This window comes from Macrobrachium rosenbergii, chromosome 43 (genome assembly GCF_040412425.1).
Source record: "Macrobrachium rosenbergii isolate ZJJX-2024 chromosome 43, ASM4041242v1, whole genome shotgun sequence".
In the NCBI taxonomy this organism is placed as follows: domain Eukaryota; kingdom Metazoa; phylum Arthropoda; class Malacostraca; order Decapoda; family Palaemonidae; genus Macrobrachium; species Macrobrachium rosenbergii.
The window spans coordinates 33,548,607-33,567,743 of NC_089783.1; the positions used below are offsets into that span (position 1 = coordinate 33,548,607).

A 19,137-nucleotide genomic window follows, 5' to 3' on the forward strand; every position below is an offset into this window, starting at 1 on the left:
ATCTTGAATTGGAAGTGAAAAGTGCCAGAAATGTTGATTAACTTTGGTACTAATAAAGTATGAAAATCATCAGCCATGAATGCCAAAGGCAGTGATATTAAGTCAGCACATTTAGAAAAAAAACAATACATTTACTGTACTGCTCATCTGTTGGCACATTACAGACTGATGATTATTGAAAGGATGCTGGTACAAAAGATTTTGTCTTCAGGGAACGGAATTACTGTACTGCTACAAATTCATCAGAATTTTCTTGAAAATTCCTTTATTCAACAAATTATGAAATGGTATGAGTATTGAAATACGTTGGACTCTGCTTGCATAGATATTAAGGGACATTGTGTTTCTGACAAAGCAGGTAAAGCTGCATTGGTTGACTAACAGCAGCTGTATTCTCACTGGTCACTTCAGGTGCAGCTTTGTTGCACAATGGAGCTCCATTTCTTTTGACTTTTTGGCAGTCAGTATATGTGACTTCCTCAATTTCTTCTTTAAAAAGGGTCCCAGGTAGGACACACTTGATTTGGATTCCTGTCCGAGATGGGGAACCAGAGTTCTTTAAATCTTAGAGTACTCTGGGGCAAGGCCCTGTCATCTTCGACATTACTTTTTCTGGGATATACAGGTGGCTGCTGGAGTTGTTCTTTCCTTGTTCATATACGTGACCAAGAAGCTGACGTTTCTGGGTGGGAGATCCACACCAGTCTCTGTGTAAAAGAAGTTTGTATTCTCATAGGAAAGAATCAGTTTTTACAAAGATAATTCTTCATTTCGCCCAGATACACCAGCATTGTTTTATGAAGTCCAGTACTGTACATTCCAATTTTTAGGAATATACAGTAATACTGAATCAGCATGATTTCAATAATGTCAGTATGAGCAGTTTTCCAACAACACTGCATAAATACATTGTTTGTTATCAAAGTTGTTTGGAAGACTTGCAGACTTCCAGCTTTAAAATCAACTACACAGTCCAACAATGATTTATTACATTTGGAGACAGCCAATTATAACTGTCATGAGTTGAGTAAACAAGGTTGGACCTTTTAACTGGGAGATAGCAACTTAAAGGTGACCAATAAAAAGTAAATGTTAAATAATTTATTAACCATATAAAATTATATTCAACATGAGATTGTGCACTAAAGCATTCTGAATGGTTGTCATTCAACAAAACTACATATAGCTACATCTTTGGTTTGGAATGATATAAAATGACTTAATATATAAAAATAGTGCTAATAGGATGCTCGTTATCACATACTGGACGGATGCATTATTCTGACGTGAGAATCACAGGCAAAAATCAATTTTTTTTTTTCAGAACATACTCATTTTAAATACTAATGTCATTACTTGTGTAGTAGGGGAACCAAATTCTGAATCGGTAATTAGAAACTCGGAGAGCTGTGCTTACATTGTTAGTTGTGTTATCCCAAAACAGAGACCCCTGTCTCACCTGTTAAATGACTTTCCTCCACTTTGAAGGAGGGTGGTGTACCTAAATATCTCTGCCAACCAGAGAGAAAAGTGGTTACTGATACCATAATACTATCTTGTCTATTTGGAATCTGCATGTCTACAGTGAAGACTCAAACAAAGGACGATCCTATAATATGTGCCCTAAAAAAAACATCATGAAACTTCCAAACATAAAATATTTATTCCTTATTATTTCAGATGATGAAGAACCCTATTCATATGGATCAAGCCCACAAGGCCATTGACTTGAAATCCACACTAACAAAGAATATAGTGTTCATATGGAAGTAAGATGGGGAGAGCTGTACAAGTGAATGTACAGTAGTGGAAAAGAGCTTTTGATGCTGGTAACATGGGTTCACTTCATAAGATAAAAGTATAGCACCTTCGATAGAGAACTAATTGCTGTACATCTCAGCACCAGACAATTCAGACACTCTCCACCTTATGTCCAGCCCCGTAGGGAGGTAGTGCTGCAGTGTATACATTACTTACAGTTATTTGCAACATCCCTTCAGCCCCTAGCTGCAACCCCTTCATTCCTTTTACTGTATCTCTGTTCATATTATCTTTCTTTCATCTTACTTTCCACCTTCTCCTAACAATTGAACCATAGTGCAACTGCGAGGTTTTCCTCCTGTTACACCTTTCAGAGATTTTTACTGTAAATTTCTGTTTAAGCACTGAATGACCTCATAGGTCCCAGCACTTTGCCTTTGGCCTAAATTCTCTATGTTCTGTTCTATTCTACCATCCTGCTGAACCATCAGCCACTCATACACACCCCTTCGACAGCATCATCTTTTGGTGATCACCAAAGTCATGTGCACCATAGCCATTCTAGACAAGTTGAATAGTGTAAAAACCCGAGTAAGGAAAATCTGTGATGCCAACTGGTGGTGATGCATTGAGCCACATAAGAATTGTGGTTATTATACAGATTCCATAAACGAAACACCAAATACCAATAGACAATAAATGATGAGTGACTACAAGTGAAAGACAAAAAACAGTGCTCGGCAAAAACTTGACAAAGTGATAAGCTTCACGTAAAGTTCTGCCCACATGCAGAGAAAGTAACAAAATGAGTTGTACTGGGTGAAACAGGGCCCTCTTCAGATGTTTGTCATTTGCCTAACTATAACCACTTAGTGTGCTTCTGATAAACAATTCAGTACCTGGTCTCTCCTCTTAGGTTAACACTAAATCTTATGAGAAGTGTCAGTATGTTCCTTGCATGATTACACAATAGTTGTGAATGCAGCATGTGAAGGAATATTACATTTATATGTCTATGATATATTGGCCACTAGCAAAACCTATTGCTCATTGTCCTATGATAAAATCTGCTTTCTTCTCTGAGAAATTCATTTTGACCTGTAAAAAAATGCTTCACAAAAAATATCAAGAAAAAGAATATATCTGGATAAAATACACTTTAAAAAATTAAACTCCACGTTAACACAGCACTGTAAATACCTTCGCCATCCACGAACACATACTATGAGGGCCTCTGAAAACTGAGGTTTAATATATTAAAACAGACACATAAGTGCTTTTAAGCATCTTCCAGCCACAAATCAAATATATAAATTCACTTTAAAAAACCTGAATACAAAACCTTGCGTGAACCCATACCCTTTCTAGGAGACTTAACATTTTGCATGTGCTTTTTTCCCTGCACATGGGGACATACTGTGTTTATTATTTAGAACATGAACCCCATATGAATAGGGTTCGTGTTCTGAATAATAATAATACTTACTGGGAACAACCTTTTTTTGAAGTATGTAGTGTAATGTTAAGAGCACTGATCCCAGACATTATGGTCACAGCCATGTCTACTTTCAGGCTAATTGTGAATGGCAACCATTTTAAATTACCAGACATTTATTATTTTTACTGTAAAAATGAGAAAAATATTAATGTTGAAATGGTAATGTTAACAAGTAGTGTACGAGTGTGCTAAATTAAATTTATTGTATTCAGACAAGTGTGCATTATTACAACTAAACGTCTGTAATCATTAGTACTGTAATCTAATTCTGGGATCATTAAGTCTTAATTCAATAAAACAAATTCAATATTACTTCAAAGACATACAAAGAATGCTCTCATTAAGTCTTACACTTCAGATTAGGTCTCCGAAATATTTAGAACAAGTAGAATTACCATAAGCTACCCAGATGTTATTCCTGCAAAGGCTTCTGCAAGGCCCAATGAAAATGTAACAGAGAAACTTATGATCTATTAAAATAATAAACTGAGTGTATTTCTACTGAGTGCCTGAGTTTCGTCATACTTGCCTACTAAATGAGAAAGTACTGTATAAAATATTTTTAAGTAGTACAGCTATGACTACAGACATTACCCTACATACGAACGAGTAACATTCCGAACGGCCGTTTGTATCTTGAATTGTTCGTAAGTTGGTCTTCACGCCTATTTAAGTACAATATGATGTAAAAGTCAATACTGTGCAGTACTGTACGTTTTTTAATCTTAAAACACAATACAGTACTGTGCAGTGCACATACAGTACAGTACTGTATTTTATAGAGTACAGTATGTTATTAATATAAAGGATACATAAAACCTAAATAAATTATGATAATAAGCGTTCTTACCAAAAGCAATTTTAATTTATGATCATGTTTGCTCATATCTCTGAATGTTTGTAACTTGAATGTTTGTTAGTAGGGCATTGTCTATTAAATTTGGCAAACCAAACAGTAGTTTTGTAAGCAGGTCCCGTGATCATTGCCTGAAGTAAAAGACTTTCTGTGAATCATTTCAGCATACACTTTTCAGAGGGACATTGACATGGAGGCGTAAGAGAAGAAGGCATCAATTTGCTGATTGCTGGTGTTGCTGTCAGATGTCACGTAAACCGTCTGGCTTGTGGAGGATGAGTTCACTTGTGCAGCGATCTGAAAATAAAGATCTGTCATTCTATTTCACAACAAATCAAGGAATCGGTTGTTACAGATTGGAATAATTACATGTCATTTTATCTTCCATATGCAGATGACCTAGTGTTAAGAGCTGAATCAGAGGCAGGGTTCTAGAAGTGTTTGAAACATGAATGAGCAGAATGGAGAAGAGAGGACTGAAAATCAAGGTAAGTAAATTAAATGTTTTGATAATTGGAATGGAAGCAAAAAGAAAAGTACAGTCAGGAAAGTGACCATTGGAGGCCAATGGAAAGGTGTGGGATGAATTTGCAACTAAGATGTTCAGGATTGCAAAATATACTTGGAGTATGAGATTTCTTCTCTGATGCAAAAATGAATTAAGAAAAGCTAATGAGAAGAAAGGGCAGTGACAAAACATGTGGTGAAAGAGCTGAACTTGAAAGAGGTAAAATATTTGTTATTTTAGGATACACTGACCAGTAGGTATTGAGAGGGCAGTAAGAAGAAGAATAGTAACAGGCTGGATGAAGTGATTTGAAAATTGAGTAAAAACAAAAGAAAATGAATGCTCATGTGAGAGAGAGAGAGAAGAGAGAGACTAGCATTAAGTAACTGTGCCTACAAGTAATGTACATATAATTAGAGTAAAACATATACTGTATTCATTACAAAAAAAGTGGAAAAGAATTTAAAAAATAAAAACTGAAAAATTATTACAAACAAGAGAGAGAGAGGGAAAGATTAGCTTTGAGTAAATGTACTTACAAGCACGCTTAATAAGAGTAAAACATATATTCCTTATATAAAAAGTGAAAAAGAATTGAAAAACAAATGTATATGAAAATGATTACACATACAAAAGAAGAAGAGAGATATGTAATAACTAATTCTACTTTCAAGTGATGATAGGGTAAAACACATATCTGCAATGAAAGAGAAGTAAAAAGTAATGTAGAAAAGAATATAAAGCATAATAAAAAGATTGCAAATTTGAGACTTTTCATGTTAAAAGTCACCAATTTTCATGGGCACGTTACATAAATAAGGACAACACGAGCTGAACAATGAAAGTATTCTTACCGCACTGCTAGCCTCCATTACACCATTCCCAAGACAGAGTAAAGCTATGACTGGACCCTGACTAATGACGCTGTTGTATTCTGATGTTCGGAAAACACGCTGTGCATCTGCAACTTCCATTTTGACCTCACGACTGTGTTGTATTACACAATTGGTCTAGAATAAATGGTGTAAATTAAATATCTAAAGAGGATATTAAACCATAAGAACTACAATGTATCAGTATCTTGGTTAAACAGCACTGCTGACTTGATTTTAAGGAAACCTAATACTGTACCACAGTTATGTTGGAACTACTGTAGATGATATCTGCTGTACATAGTATATATCTATGGACAGAAATTAATCATGGTACTTCCCACCTTGAAATTCAAGTCTTGAGTGTTTTGGAGTAAACATGCAGTGTCAACACAGTATAATAAATACAGCTGGCTAAGTACTTACAACTTCTGTTCTTAGCAGCGTTATGAAGTTAATGGCCCTTTGTTTGTACGATGCATCATAAAAGAAAATGATCAGTGTCGCTTCCTGTGTCCCATACACTGGAGACCCCAATGAGTAAGGGACAATGCTCATGTTGGTATCGAGAGACAGACCCACGCTACAATGTCAAAACAATACAAAACACTTTATATAAAGGAAATAAGGTTATTGTAAAGATGTGTTTAGATACTATTACGACACTGTTGTCAACAAACACGTATGAGCAGTAACAATAAATCGTAGTGAAACCACAGTTGATCCTTTGAGGTAAAAGAACAGTACTGTATATGAAGAGCCTTTTACCTCCCTGTAAGACAGATTACGACTGCAAAATCTAAAGAGATACTTACGTATAATGAAAGCATTCTAATGTGTTACAAGTATATTAGACACAAATCTAATTCCTAAGGATGCTAATGTGTTTGAAGTTCAAGGTAGTTTTTTAGAAAGTGTCCAATATTAGTATGCAGAATGTCAAATTTTTTCATATATTTCATCTCTAAGCAAGGTTATTGTAACCTAAACTTAACTGTCACTCAGTTCATACTAACAAGTCCAAGATTGCTAAGCAAACATATATATACAGTACTATCATCAATGCTAAATAAGCATGTACAAATGCATTAGCACAAGGTGCAAAGCATTGCTTCACAAAGCCCCTGATTATAAAATCATCAGCTACTTTCTCTGGTATGAATGAAATCTTGTATACAGTGGCCTACTCTTACATAAAGATCTTAGTTAGAGATACAATGGTCATTTCAAGAAGCAAATCATGCAAGTTTCTTCAAAATATCTACACTGAGAACCAAAACTATAAATTGAATATCCAAGCCAATACAAACCTTTTGAAATCTTCGCTTTTAGGCAATTTGAAGACTTCTACTAGGGCTGAATTTTGCGAAACACTTGACCAGTTTGTCTCTCCTTCAACAGGTGTGAAGTCATGAATGTTGGACCAGTTATTGTTAAAAATGCTGATTTTAGCTTTGGTAAAATGATCTGAAAAGAAAGTAAACATTCAGTTATCTGTATTCTTTATGTAGTAATATTGTAAACAACAGTGGTGACGGCAACAAAACCGATGAATATGATCCATGGAAATGATGACAAAAATATTTGCTTCATAGAGGAAAACCCTATCATTCTAACACACATTTTGCAATCTTATGATTTCTTAGGCAAAAGATCACAGGCAAAAAATATTCCATACCTGCAAGCTGAGGGTAATATGCCTGGAAACACCCAAATCTCATTTTTGTTGACGCCTCTATAATTGGCTGTGTCTGACAGAGAAGGAACACATCCATCTTACAGCAGTCTCGGGTACGAAACTGCCCACATGCAGCCATAATAACGCAGTCGTGACAGTCTCTCAAGAAGAGACTGCAAAGAAACCAAAATCATGAAAAGAATCAAATCACACTGCAGGATAAAACAAATAACTGGAATTTTATTCGGTTACTGAATTATACTAAAGTGCCTTAGGGCACTGTAGGCATTACTTAAGGCTCTTTGAAGAGTCCCTTTGGCCCCTAGCTGTAACCCGTTTCATTACTTTGACTGTACCTCCATTCATATTGTCTTCCATCTTACTTTCCACCCTCTCCTAACAATTGTTTCATAGTGCAACTGGGAGGTCTTCCTCTTGTAACACCTCTCAAACCTTTTTACTCTCAATTTCCCTTTCAGTGCTGAATGACCTCCTCATAGGTCCCAGCACTTGGCCTTTGACCAAAATTTTATTTTTATATAAGTAACTTACCAAGTAATTATATAGCTATTGGTTCCCTAACCTATAGCAGCTTAAAAATTCAAAATTCGCGCGATGGCGCTGTTAGTGTGTAGGTGAAAAGGTCCCGCCCACCATCCGGGACACGAGGAAACAACCCAGTGGAGAGCTCAATTCTTTTTCTGCCGGCTTCCAGTTAACATTGGAAGTTTTCACGCAGCTGCTTCTTCGCTTTTCGGCTTTTCTTTACATGAATTTGGTGAAGTATTCAGAATTTGTTGCTTTGCGGCTTGCTACCACTGTTGAATTGTTGTTCGAGGTATTATTTAGTTAACGATGTCGGATTCCATTTCATCTGGTATTCACTTTTGTTCTGACGGTTGTAGAACTAGGCTAACTAAGCTTTCTTACGATTCTCACACAAAATGCACTAAATGTAGGGTGCAAGAATGTAGTAAGGATAATATTTACATAGAGCATCAGGATTGGGAGGATAAGAAATGGAAAACTTTGAAATCCCATCTAGAGAAATTAGAAAGAGATAAGAGGAAAGCAGCCATTAGGGGTGAAAGTAGGGCCAATGTAGATTCCATTCCTTTGGAAAATGTAGGGGATGACAGAACTACCACTCCTCCAATTCCTCCTCCTCCTATCCTAAGTCCTCCTACTTTACCATCTACTCCTGTTCCAGGTTTCCATGATTCCACTCTTAGTGCCATTGCCAGCCTCGAATCTAGGTTCAATAAAAAATTTAGTGTATTATCTAGTGCTATCATGAAAATGGGATCAGCTATTAAATCTCTAATGGAAAAAAATGTAAGTATTGACAGTGCAGTGAGAAGTGAGAGTGCTGTATATACTGAGGAGGTGGCTGTCTGTCCCACCAGTGCTCCTAGATGAAGGTCATTGTTCCGCTCCCCCGCACTGGGGAGAAGACATACCAGAAGTCCAAGGGAAGCTGGTGGGGTTTGCCCACAGGCAGTCACCCCCTCTGTCAAGCCTGTCGTGTGCTCTCAGGCTTCAACTAAACGCCATTGGAAAGGCGTTCCTGTGCATCAACTTTCTTCTGATTTGGAATCTTCCAGTCTGCACAAGAAGCTCCCATATTGCTACTCGACTTCTTCACGCCCACTCAAGAGACGTGTGGATATTAGCGATTCTTCCCTCCTGGCTGTCAAGAGGTACAGGGAGACTAGCCCACAACCTTCCTGCAGCTTTCAAGTCCAGCCTGATTCTCTTGCTCATCATTGCCATTTCTTCAGAGATAGTCTTGAGCGCTATAAGCGTTCTAAGTGCCCGACTTCTTCCGAGTGCCAAGAGCCCACTGACTTGCGCCAGACTTCTGCTGATGAGCGCCTGGCACCTCCCGCCTCGTGCCAGAATACTGCGGATGAGCGCCCGGTGCCCGCTGTCTCTCGCCAGAATACCGCTGATGAGCGCCCGGCGCCCACCATCTCGCGCCAAACTTCCACTCTAGAGCGCCCGGCACTAACTCCCAAACTTCTGACGCCAACAGCCGAACTCCCAGCTTCTGCTTCTGGAGCCCATGCACCTTCTTCTGTTATTCTGTCTTCCTCATTGGTCCAGGAAAATTCTTTAGCCCCACTCAAGCACCAATTGACTGAGCTTATGGGTTTTTTGAAGAAATCCTCTTCTGCTCCAGAGTCCAAGGATAAATCATTGTCTCCTGTCTCTTCAGTGGAGAAAGAGTTTGTTCAGGATTCGGTTACCTCTTCTGCTTACTCGTCTCTTCTGCTTTTCCTCCTGGATAATTTCCCTGATTTCTTCGTGCCTGCTTCGTCTACTTCTCCAGCTTCTACCTTCCTCACGAAAAAGCATTCGTCAGAAGGTACCAGGTTACCCAAGCTAGTTCTTTCCTCCCCCTTGAAGAAGGCTCTCAGAGTAGTTCATGCCTGGCTGGCCACTAAGAGAGAACAGGGCAAAGCGACATTTGCTTTTCCGCCCAGCAAATTCAGGGCAAAGCGACATTTGCTTTTCCGCCCAGCAAATTGTTGAAGATGAGGTACTCTTACTATACCACCGGGGAAGCTCCTTTTTGGGAGTTCCTGCCTCCTCCCAAGGGGACTTCTCTGGTCTGGTGGATTCATCTCACAGAACGGCCTTTTTGTCGGCTGAACTGGATCACCTTATCAAGAACATATGTAAGGTGTTTGAGATATTTAGTTTCCTCGATTGGGCCATCGGGGCGCTAGCGAGGAAGACTGAAGACTGTCCTGATCTAGCTGAAGATTTTGCCTCTGATTGGCTAGGAGTTCATTCATGCTCAGACAGAGCAATTAGAGATGGCTCTTTAGAACTTGCCTCCCTATTTTCTATGGCCGTCCTTAAGAAGAGGGAGCTCTGGTGTATGTTCACCTCGAAAGGAGTCCCGCCGACTTAGAAGTCAGCTTTACTTTTCGCTCCTTTAGACAAGTCTCATCTCTTTCCTCAAAGCACAGTGAAGGAGATTCTTTCGGACTTACAGAGTAAGTCCACCACTGACTAGTTGGCACAGTCCACTACATGTCCGAAGGAGCCTGTGCCTTCCGCATCAAGATCATTCTCCCCTCTTCAGTCTCAACCCTTTTGTGGAGGGAGAGCTAAGACCCAGCCTCGACCTAGATCAAACTTGTGACCTCCTACAGAGTCCATTAAGAGGTCTTCCTTCAAATCCAACCCCAAGAAGTGAGAAGTTAGTCCTCTGCGCCCAGGTAAGAGCCAGACTTCTACTTTATTGGAAAGAATGGGAGAGCAGAGGAGCAGACCCCTGGGTGATCAAGGTTCTCAAGGAGGGCTACTCCATTCCTTTCATAAAGACTCCTCCTTTAGTTACATCTCCAATTGCCTTGACAGCGTATTCAAAAGGTTCCATGAAGTTTTTGGCTCTCTCTCAAGAAGTCCAATCCCTTCTTTCCTAAGGAGCAGTGGAAGAAGTGCTAGATCCCCACTCAGAGGTTTGTACAATCGCCTTTTCGTGGTTCCAAAGGCCTGGGGGGGGCTGGAGGCCTGTTCTGGATGTCAGCGCCTTGAATATGTTCGTACTGAAGACGAAGTTTCATATGGAGACTGTTCGCTCTGTCACGTCCTCAGTACAACAGGGGGACTGGATGGTCACCCTGGATATGCAGGATGTGTATTCTCATGTCCCTGTTCACCCAGACTCAAGAAAATTTCTACGCTTCATTTTTCAGGACAGGATACTACAGTTCCAGGCCTTGTGCTTCGGCTTATCAATGGATCCTCAAGTTTTCATACGAATCCTTGCTCCTCTGGGGAATTGGCTTCACCTTCTGGGAATCAACATCAACTTATATCTAGACGATTGGCTTCTCCGCTCGTCGTCAAAGGAAAAGTGCGCGGAGGACTTGAGAAGAATTCTTTGCCTGACACAGGAGTTACGCATCCTCATAAACAAAAAGAAATCCCTTCTGATTCTATCTCGGGATAATTTTGAACTCTCAGACTTTTTGGGCTTTTCTGTCGCCCAAAAGAGTCGAGAACTGCCTTCAAACTGTTAGTCAGTTCCTTGCTCTTCCTTCCTGCTCGGCAGTGCAGTGGATGAGTCTTCTGGGGACCCTTGCTTCAGTAGAGCAGTTTGTAATTCTAGGCAGACTGCACATGAGACCCCTTCAGTTTTTCCTCAAAGCAAATTGTAGAAAAACCCAACCAGACTCTTTTATCTTCCCGATTATGTCCGAAATCAAAGAGGATCTCTGGTGTGGCTGTGTGGAGAAAGACTTTAGGAAGGGAAGCTCTTCTTCCAGTGCGCCCAGACCTTCTATGTTATTCAGATGCCTCCGACCTAGGCTGGGGCGCCCTTCTGGACGGCTGGGAAGTCTCCGGAACATGGACTACGGTACAACAGAATTCTCACATCAACGTAAAGGAACTGAGAGCAATTCACCTGGGCCCTCAGTCCTTTTAGGATCAGGGGGGGGCACTCATTCCCTCTCTCTGTACGAGACGGCAAGGGATCTCCTTCTGTGGGCGGAGAAAAACCAAGTCTCTCTTGTCACCCGGTTCATTCAAGGGAGAATGAATGTGATTGCGGACGAATTAAGCCGCCTCAAACAGGTCCTTCCAACTGACTGAACCTTAGACCCGATAATCGCGACAACCTGTGGAAACTGTGGGGCAAACTCACAGTGGATCTTTTTGCAATGTCGAGAAACCACCGTCTTCCCCTATTGTGCTCTCCAGTCCCGGATCCTCAAGCATGGAGCACAGACGCCGTGCTTTTGGACTGGACAGACTTAGATGTGTATGCCTTCCCTCCCTTCAGACTGATCAGGGAAGTAATCAACATGCTGTCAACACATCAGAACACCTCCATGACCCTAGTAGCCCCATTTTGGCCGAACAAGGAATGGTTTCCAGACTTGATTCGACTCCTGGTAGACTACCCAAGACTCCTTCCACAAAAACGGTCTCTGCTCAGGCAGCCCCACTTTCTCAGATTCCACCAAGGGTTATCCACTCTGGCCCTGACAGGCTTCAGACTGTCAAGTGCCTCATCAGAGCAAAAGGGTTTTTGAGACAGGCTGCAGAGGCAATTGCGAGATGCAGAGGCAGTCTTCAGAAGGTGGTGCAGGCGCCATAATGTCTCTTCCTCTGAGACATCTATAAGCCAAATAGCCGACTTTTTGTTATTCCTAAAGTCCGTCAGGAAGCTATCGACCTCTACCACCAAAGGGTATAGGTTGATGCTCAGCTCAGTTTTTAAGCACAAAGGAATGGACCTGTCTTCTAATCAAGATATCACCGACTTGATCAAATCCTTCGATATGTCCAAGAAAGAAAGTTCTTCCAACATCTCTTGGAACTTAGATGTTGTACTGAAGTGGCTTTCAGGTCCTCAATTCAAACCTCTTCGTTCTGTTTCCCTCAGGGATCTCATGAAAAAGACTCTCTTTTTAGTGGCTCTCGCTACTGCCAAACGTATTAGCGAGTTACAGGCAATAGACAAGAGAACAGGCTTTGCACAAGAGGCCGCAGTCTGCTCTCTTTCTATTGGTTTCCTCACAGAGAACGAGGACCCTTCTAAACCCTGGCCTAGATCCTTCGTCATCAAGAACCTTATGGACATCTTAGGACCTGAGGAAAAAGAAAGACTCCTTTGTCCAGTTGGGTGCCTCAGGTACTATCTTCAGAGGACAGAAAAGATTAGAGGACCTTCGAGCAACCTCTGGTGCTCTGTAAGAAACCCAGTTAGCCCTCTCTCAAAAATACCATACCCTTTTTTCTGAGAGAGTCAATATTAGAAGCCCACTCTCAGATCCAGGAAGAAGCCTTTCCGTTACTTAAGGTTAAGGCTCACAAAATTAGGGCAGTCGCAACTTCCCTCGTTTTTAAACACCACTTGTCTCTTTCCTCGATCCTGCAGTTGATGTTCTGGAGATGCAAATCCATATTTGCCTCACACTACCTCAAGGACATAGAAACCGTGTTTGAAAATTGTAGCACTTTAGGACCTTTATCAATGGCTGGCGTAGTGCTGGGAGAGGAAGCATAGGGAATCTCTTTGTTCCTCTGTTATCCACTCGCCTTGACTTAAGGTTTTGAGTTGATGGGAAGCCTGGGGGTACACTGTACCATGCGTACCCACCAGTTCGTATTTTTTTATTGATAATGGTTGGGTTTTGGTTTTATTCTGTGGTGTAGGTGATAGTGTTGTCATTTTGTATTCTGGTCTTCGCCTAGGGCAAGGGCATCTTTTAAAACTTTGTCAGCATACGGTGTACTTCCTCCTCTGCAAAGTTCCCACTATTGTAGTGGCGACCCTTGGCTATACTGCCCCGTCCACTACAAGTTGAAAGAAGCGCCGACCAGAGGCAGTTCCTACCTGCAGCAGCTCTCTCAACAGGTAAGGAAACAACAAGCATTTATTCAGTGTTAGCAACCTATCTATTTCAAATTCATTACTTACTTAATGCTTTGGAGTAGAATATGTCCATGCTCTTTCCGACCACCTTACAGTGTGGAATCAGCTATGTGATTACTTGGTAAGTTACTTATATAAAAATTACATTTTTATGATAAAGTTTTATATATACTTACCAAGTAATTACATGATCAGAGCCTGCCCTCCTCCCCGTGCAAGGACATCAGAGCATAAAATGAATTAAGCTCTCTGCTGGGTTGTTTCCTCGAGTCCCGGATAGTGGGCGGGACCTTGTCACCTACACACTAACGATAAAAGTGCCACCGTGTGAATTTTGAATTTTTAAGCTGCCATAGGTTAGGGAACCAATAGCTATGTAATTACTTGGTAAGCATATACTGTATAAAACTTTATTTTATCATAAAAATGTCATATTCAACTACCAACTAAAGTGCCTTGGAAAGCTCTGTAAAATAATTAATACGCAGAAGAAATGAAGTGATAATGTATGAAGACCTGAGCATAGCATTTATCATTTGTAATTTCATTTATTTTCACTTATAATATATATGTTGGTGTTGTTACTGAAGGATTCTTTCTCTTATTTTTCTACAAATGAATCTTGTATTTGAAGAGGAATTTCAGACATTTTGTGCCACTTTCACCGAGTCACTGAACTTCAAAAAATATTACTCTCTGTTATTGTTCATAATACAGTATAGTACAGTGTATACTGTACTGTATACATATTCTGTACATTCTTAAAGAACAAGGCAAAAGGCCATTGCATTGACTGGCAATCTAGTTTTCAAGTGAAAAAATAAAAGAGTAGAAACTAGAGTATCTAGAGAGAAAAATATACGTGTAAAACAATCCGCCTTACACTTACCTTCCAGTTGTGGGCCCAATAAAGATGATGCAGTCAGAGCAGTCATCAACTGTTATTGTGTTGATGTAATCAAACAAGTATATTTTTGATGACTGGCAGTTTTGTATGATGAACTGCTGACCATTTATTGTACCTGGTAACCGCCCAACTTCTTGGCCTGAGATGTTTTCTATCGTGAAGTCTGCTGGATTAACCTTTTCTCTTTTGTCCCTAAGAATAACAGAAGAACCACATTAAAAGGTGATTAAAAAAGCAAAGGAATCAAAATGACTAGTAGAGAGAATGTAAAATTATTGTAAGCAGAGATCATTGACTATGAGGAAACCCAACATGGTATTTTTTACACTAAAACACACTATGAAATAGCATAAAGAATGTGAAGCCAGCGTGATTTTCAAGTATATCAGAGAAAGAAAGTGCAGTAGTGACCATCAAACAAAATTCATGTCCACAATGCAAATGTTGAGGACATTATCAGAAGGTAGTGCGCTGAATAATCCTGATGGGTTCCGGCACTTGGTCTTCAAGACCTAAATTTGATAATCAGTCAATCAGAAGGTAGTCAGTGAATCTTGATGGAGCAATACTGTATATTCCACAGTTAAAACTTATTTATTTTTTCTAGAAAAAACTAAACAAAATTAAAGTATACTGTACTTTATAGTAAATATTCAACTAAATTTTTGTTTTCACAAAACATGTTGCTTTCTTCCTGGGAATTACTCCAGCCATTCTTCCTTACATTTATGATGAAACATTGCGAACTTCAGACATCCAACGAGGCACCACATTCATTGAGTAAGGGCCACTGAAGCCAAGTCTTTCATATTTCTCCACAGCAGTTTTAAGACTTTGTGGCACAGTACTTTAATACTTTTGTAGAATGGATGTAGAGTACGGAAACAGGGGGTAGGCATGAGAGATCCTAACCTCTCCTAGAATACTGTGTCTGACATAACCAGACCTTACCTTTCTAACCTAACTTAAAGAGCCATGTCCTAACCTGGCCAGGTGGTCTCCCCCCCCCAAACCCTCAAGTAACTGAATATCCCTGTCTCCCTACTCTGCATACTATCCATTTTTGCATATGTAAAGAGGCAGAGAATGTGGCAAATTTGAGATTGATAAAATACTGTAGCCCATCAACATTTCTGAGGGTCACATTCCAAAGCCCTCATGAGTAGAAAACTGTCGCCAGTACTCCTCATTTAATAAATATCTCATTTTTACAACACTATTCAGTTATACCAATGGTAAAACCCTGTACTGTAGTTGGGTAGTGCTGTCAATGCACCTTGGGCAGTGCCCTGTGGGCATTACTTTGCAGCGTCCCTTTGGCCCCTAGCTGCAACCCTTTTCATTCCTTTTACTGTACCTCCATTCACATTCTCTTTCTTACACCTTGCTATCCACCCTCTCCTAACAATTGTTTCATAATGCAACTGCAAGGTTTTCCTCCTGTTACACCTTTTAAAACTTTCTGCAATCAATTTCCCTTTCAGCACTGAATGACCTAATAGGTCCCAGTACTGGGTCTTTGGCCTACATTCTATATTCCATTCCTATGGTAAAAAATCTGCTACCCAAATAAATTGCTGGTAGCGACCACAAAGGTCTGAGGTACAGTGTACAGTAGGCCTAAGACCGCCCAGCAACACAGAAAAGTTATTGTTCAAAGGTCTTAATATGTAAAGTAATATTTTTGTCTTGCACTGCTCTATGATAAATGTGAAATTTTGCTATTTTATATATAATACTCTAGACAATAACCCAGTATTGACCACACTTAAGTTTTCACTGAAATGGAAAATATTAAACAATTCAAGATTCAATCAGGCATTAATGTAAAGCTTTAGGATCATTGCATGAGAGTAAATCTTAAAGATATTGTTTGTGCAGTATTTATAATTTCTTTTACTTCAATACAAGTTGCAGTGGTTTGTATTTCTTTAGGAATGAATGTACCACAAAATACGAGAGTTCCTACTGGAATGGGTCATTGGCAAAGGTATGTGCCATAGTGATTTAAACCAATACCTTATTACTAAGCCACCTTAGTTAACCAACACATATGTTCTGAATTTCTTTAAATGCAGGATAGGAAGAAAGGCAGAACTTTCTCTGTTAAAGATAGGCTAGTAAGATTTTTATTTTGTTACAGTATTACCATAACAAATAACCAACACTGCATTACATAATACATGATACTGTCTTTGAAGTGGCTACATAGCCAGCAACAGTTACTTGGCCTGCAGAGGCACACAGGCTACATTGCCAGTAAGTTACTTGGCCTGCAGCTGCACAAAGGCTACGTAGCCAGTGACAGCTTCTTAGCCGGCAGCGGCGCGGGCTATGTAGCCAGCAGCATCTATTTGACCTAAAGCAGCATACAGACTACGTAGCCAGGAAATACATTAAGGTTATGTAGCCTGCAACAACAGAAATAGCATACATTACAGGCAATTTAGCCAGCAACAAACAGCATACATGTTACTTGGCCAGTAACAGTTACTTGGCTTACAGCAGCATGTAGCTTACATAGCTAGCAACAGTGGTAGGTAGGCTAGTAGTGGTTTGTGAATCCCTTAAAGACACTCAATCAGTCTAATGACATGAAAAACGCTCGATTAATCAGACCTTCCAAGGCTACAAAGTCATCTTCAGATACTTAAGGGTAACGTTTAATCATAAATTAATTTATGGGGGGGGGGGGTTCTAGATCCAGCTTGGGTTGTGAAGGTTAGGTTAGGATGAATCCACGTCAGTAAAGCTGGATTAGTTAAAGTTAAGCGGCCCCCCCCCTTAGTACGCTACAGTGCCCTGGGGTATGTTAGGTTAGGTTAGGATGTATCGCTGTATTTAGTATTATTGTTGGGGACTATGTGATGCATTAGGCTATTGGCTTTGTTTGCTTTCTTTGATTACTTATATTTTGTTGTATAATTCCATTTAAATTTCTATTTAAAACTCCCAATATCCTAATATGTCTCTATTTTCAAAACTCCCATTTCCATGCAATTCTTTCATTTGTTACCCCAAAATGAATACAAAGTCAAAATTGAAATAATATATATATGAAAAATATCGGTAGAATCAGTAACCAGGATTTTCTTTGATATTTACGTTAAAATAAAAAAAAAATTATTTTGAGGATACAGTGAGGATCTCGTCAAGATGAATACAAATGTCAAAACATATATATATATATATATATATATATATATATATATATATATATATATATATATATATATATATATATATCATACATGTGGCACATCTGTGTACATTCAAGGACCAGCATTTTCACATTGGTATTTTTGTTAAAATTTAAATTAAGTGTATTATTTTAATTATACAGTGAGAATCTCTTGTAAGGATAAACTGTCATAATTATTATAATTAAGGGATGGAAATGACAATCATCTGATCGGTCTCCCCAGGAAGAGGGCTTAGATGAGCCAGATAATATATATGTCTAAACATAATAAAAAATGAATTATTCACCAAGAATAAGTCTTGGGCGGATCCTTATCCCCCTGGACTTGGTTATTCTCTTCCTTTTCCTTGCTCTGCAGACAGCCCATGGTCGAAATACACCCGAACACTTTTGACAGTTCTCGAGGGAATCTTTTTCCCGCGAAGAATTTCCAGGGCGTCGTCTGCTGCTGTAAACAAATGGACGCGTTCAGAGGCCTTCCAAAGCAGCATAAAACAGCTCATATCTTTAATGTTTCTTTTAACGGTGTTTAGTGTCTTTTAATGATGTTTGGTTTTACGGGCTGCTGCTTTCGGAGCAAGAGCCCGTGCTGGACAATTGCTGGCTTGATTTAAAACAAAGCATGTTTAGAGAATTAGTTCATGACGAATGATTCTTATAGGAGACTTGAACGTTCAATTGGGTGCGATAATTGTCTTTGGTAAGCAGCATAAAACTGCTCACATCTTGAACTTTTCTCTTTAGTTTTACGGGCTGCTGCTTTAGGAGCAAGAGCCCGTGCTGGGTAACTGCTGGCTTGGTTTAAAACAAAGCCTGTTTATGCAGTGAATTCATGGTAAAGGATTCTTATCGTAGGTTGAGGAACATTCAATAACTGGGCGCGTTCATTGACTTAGTGAGCACAAAGCAGTTTTCATGTGTCGTTTACTTATGTTTAGTTTTACGGGCTGCTCCTCTGGGAGCAAGAGCCCGTGCTTGGTAACTACCGGCTTAATCTAAATCAAAGACATGTCTAGGAGTGAGTTCACGACGAATAATTCTTATCGTAGGTTCAGGAACGTTCAATAAATGGGAGCGTTCATTTGCTTCGTTAGTGATCACAAAATAGCTTACATCATCGTTTCTTTCACTAATGTTTAGTTTCACGGGCTGCTTTCGGAGCAAGAGCCCGTGTTTGTGACTACCGGCTTAATTTAAACTTAGTGAATTCATGACAATTCTCATAAGAGGTTGTGGAACGATTAGTATATGGACGCGTTCATTGGTCTTCAAAAGTAGAATAAAACAGCTCACATCCGTAGCGTCTGTTTTTTATTATTTTTACGGGCTGGTCCCCTGGGAGCAAGAGCCCGTGCTGGGTAACTGCTGGCTTGATTTAAAACAAAGCTATGTTCAGTGAATGAGTTCATGGAGAAAAAATTTTAAAGGAACGTTCAGTAAAGTGGTACTGAAAAT

General features: G+C 39.6%; 2 protein-coding genes across 2 annotated transcripts in view; one reads left to right on the forward strand and one right to left on the reverse strand.

Moving 5' to 3' along the window:
- Positions 1-1,088: 1,088 nt before the first annotated feature.
- On the reverse strand, positions 1,089-18,136 carry LOC136828777 (protein XRP2-like). Its single transcript, XM_067086998.1, has 7 exons — positions 17,970-18,136; positions 14,463-14,672; positions 7,174-7,346; positions 6,806-6,962; positions 5,922-6,078; positions 5,478-5,633; positions 1,089-4,412 (listed from the first exon to the last, which is right to left on the reverse strand). Exons 1-7 carry the CDS (start codon positions 18,047-18,049, stop codon positions 4,290-4,292), a joined length of 1,056 nt encoding a protein of 351 aa, XP_066943099.1. The 5' UTR covers positions 18,050-18,136; the 3' UTR covers positions 1,089-4,289.
- Positions 4,280-19,137, forward strand: part of LOC136828775 (uncharacterized) — a 28,358-nt gene continuing 13,500 nt past the window's right edge. The window contains exon 1 of the mRNA XM_067086993.1: positions 4,280-4,603. The gene's annotated coding sequence lies outside the window, so the exon portion shown is untranslated. The remainder of the gene's footprint in view (positions 4,604-19,137) is intronic.

Excerpts from the sequence above, each read along its gene's own strand:
- LOC136828777 (XM_067086998.1), bottom strand. The coding sequence starts at position 18,049 with ATGGGCTGTCTGCAGAGCAAGGAAAAGGAAGAGAATAACCAAGTCCAG. Across the intron at positions 7,347-14,462 it reads ATTGGGCCCACAACTGGAAG|TCTCTTCTTGAGAGACTGTC; the intron begins GTAAGTGTAAGG and ends GTTTCTTTGCAG. Across the intron at positions 6,963-7,173 it reads ATATTACCCTCAGCTTGCAG|ATCATTTTACCAAAGCTAAA; the intron begins GTATGGAATATT and ends CTTTCTTTTCAG.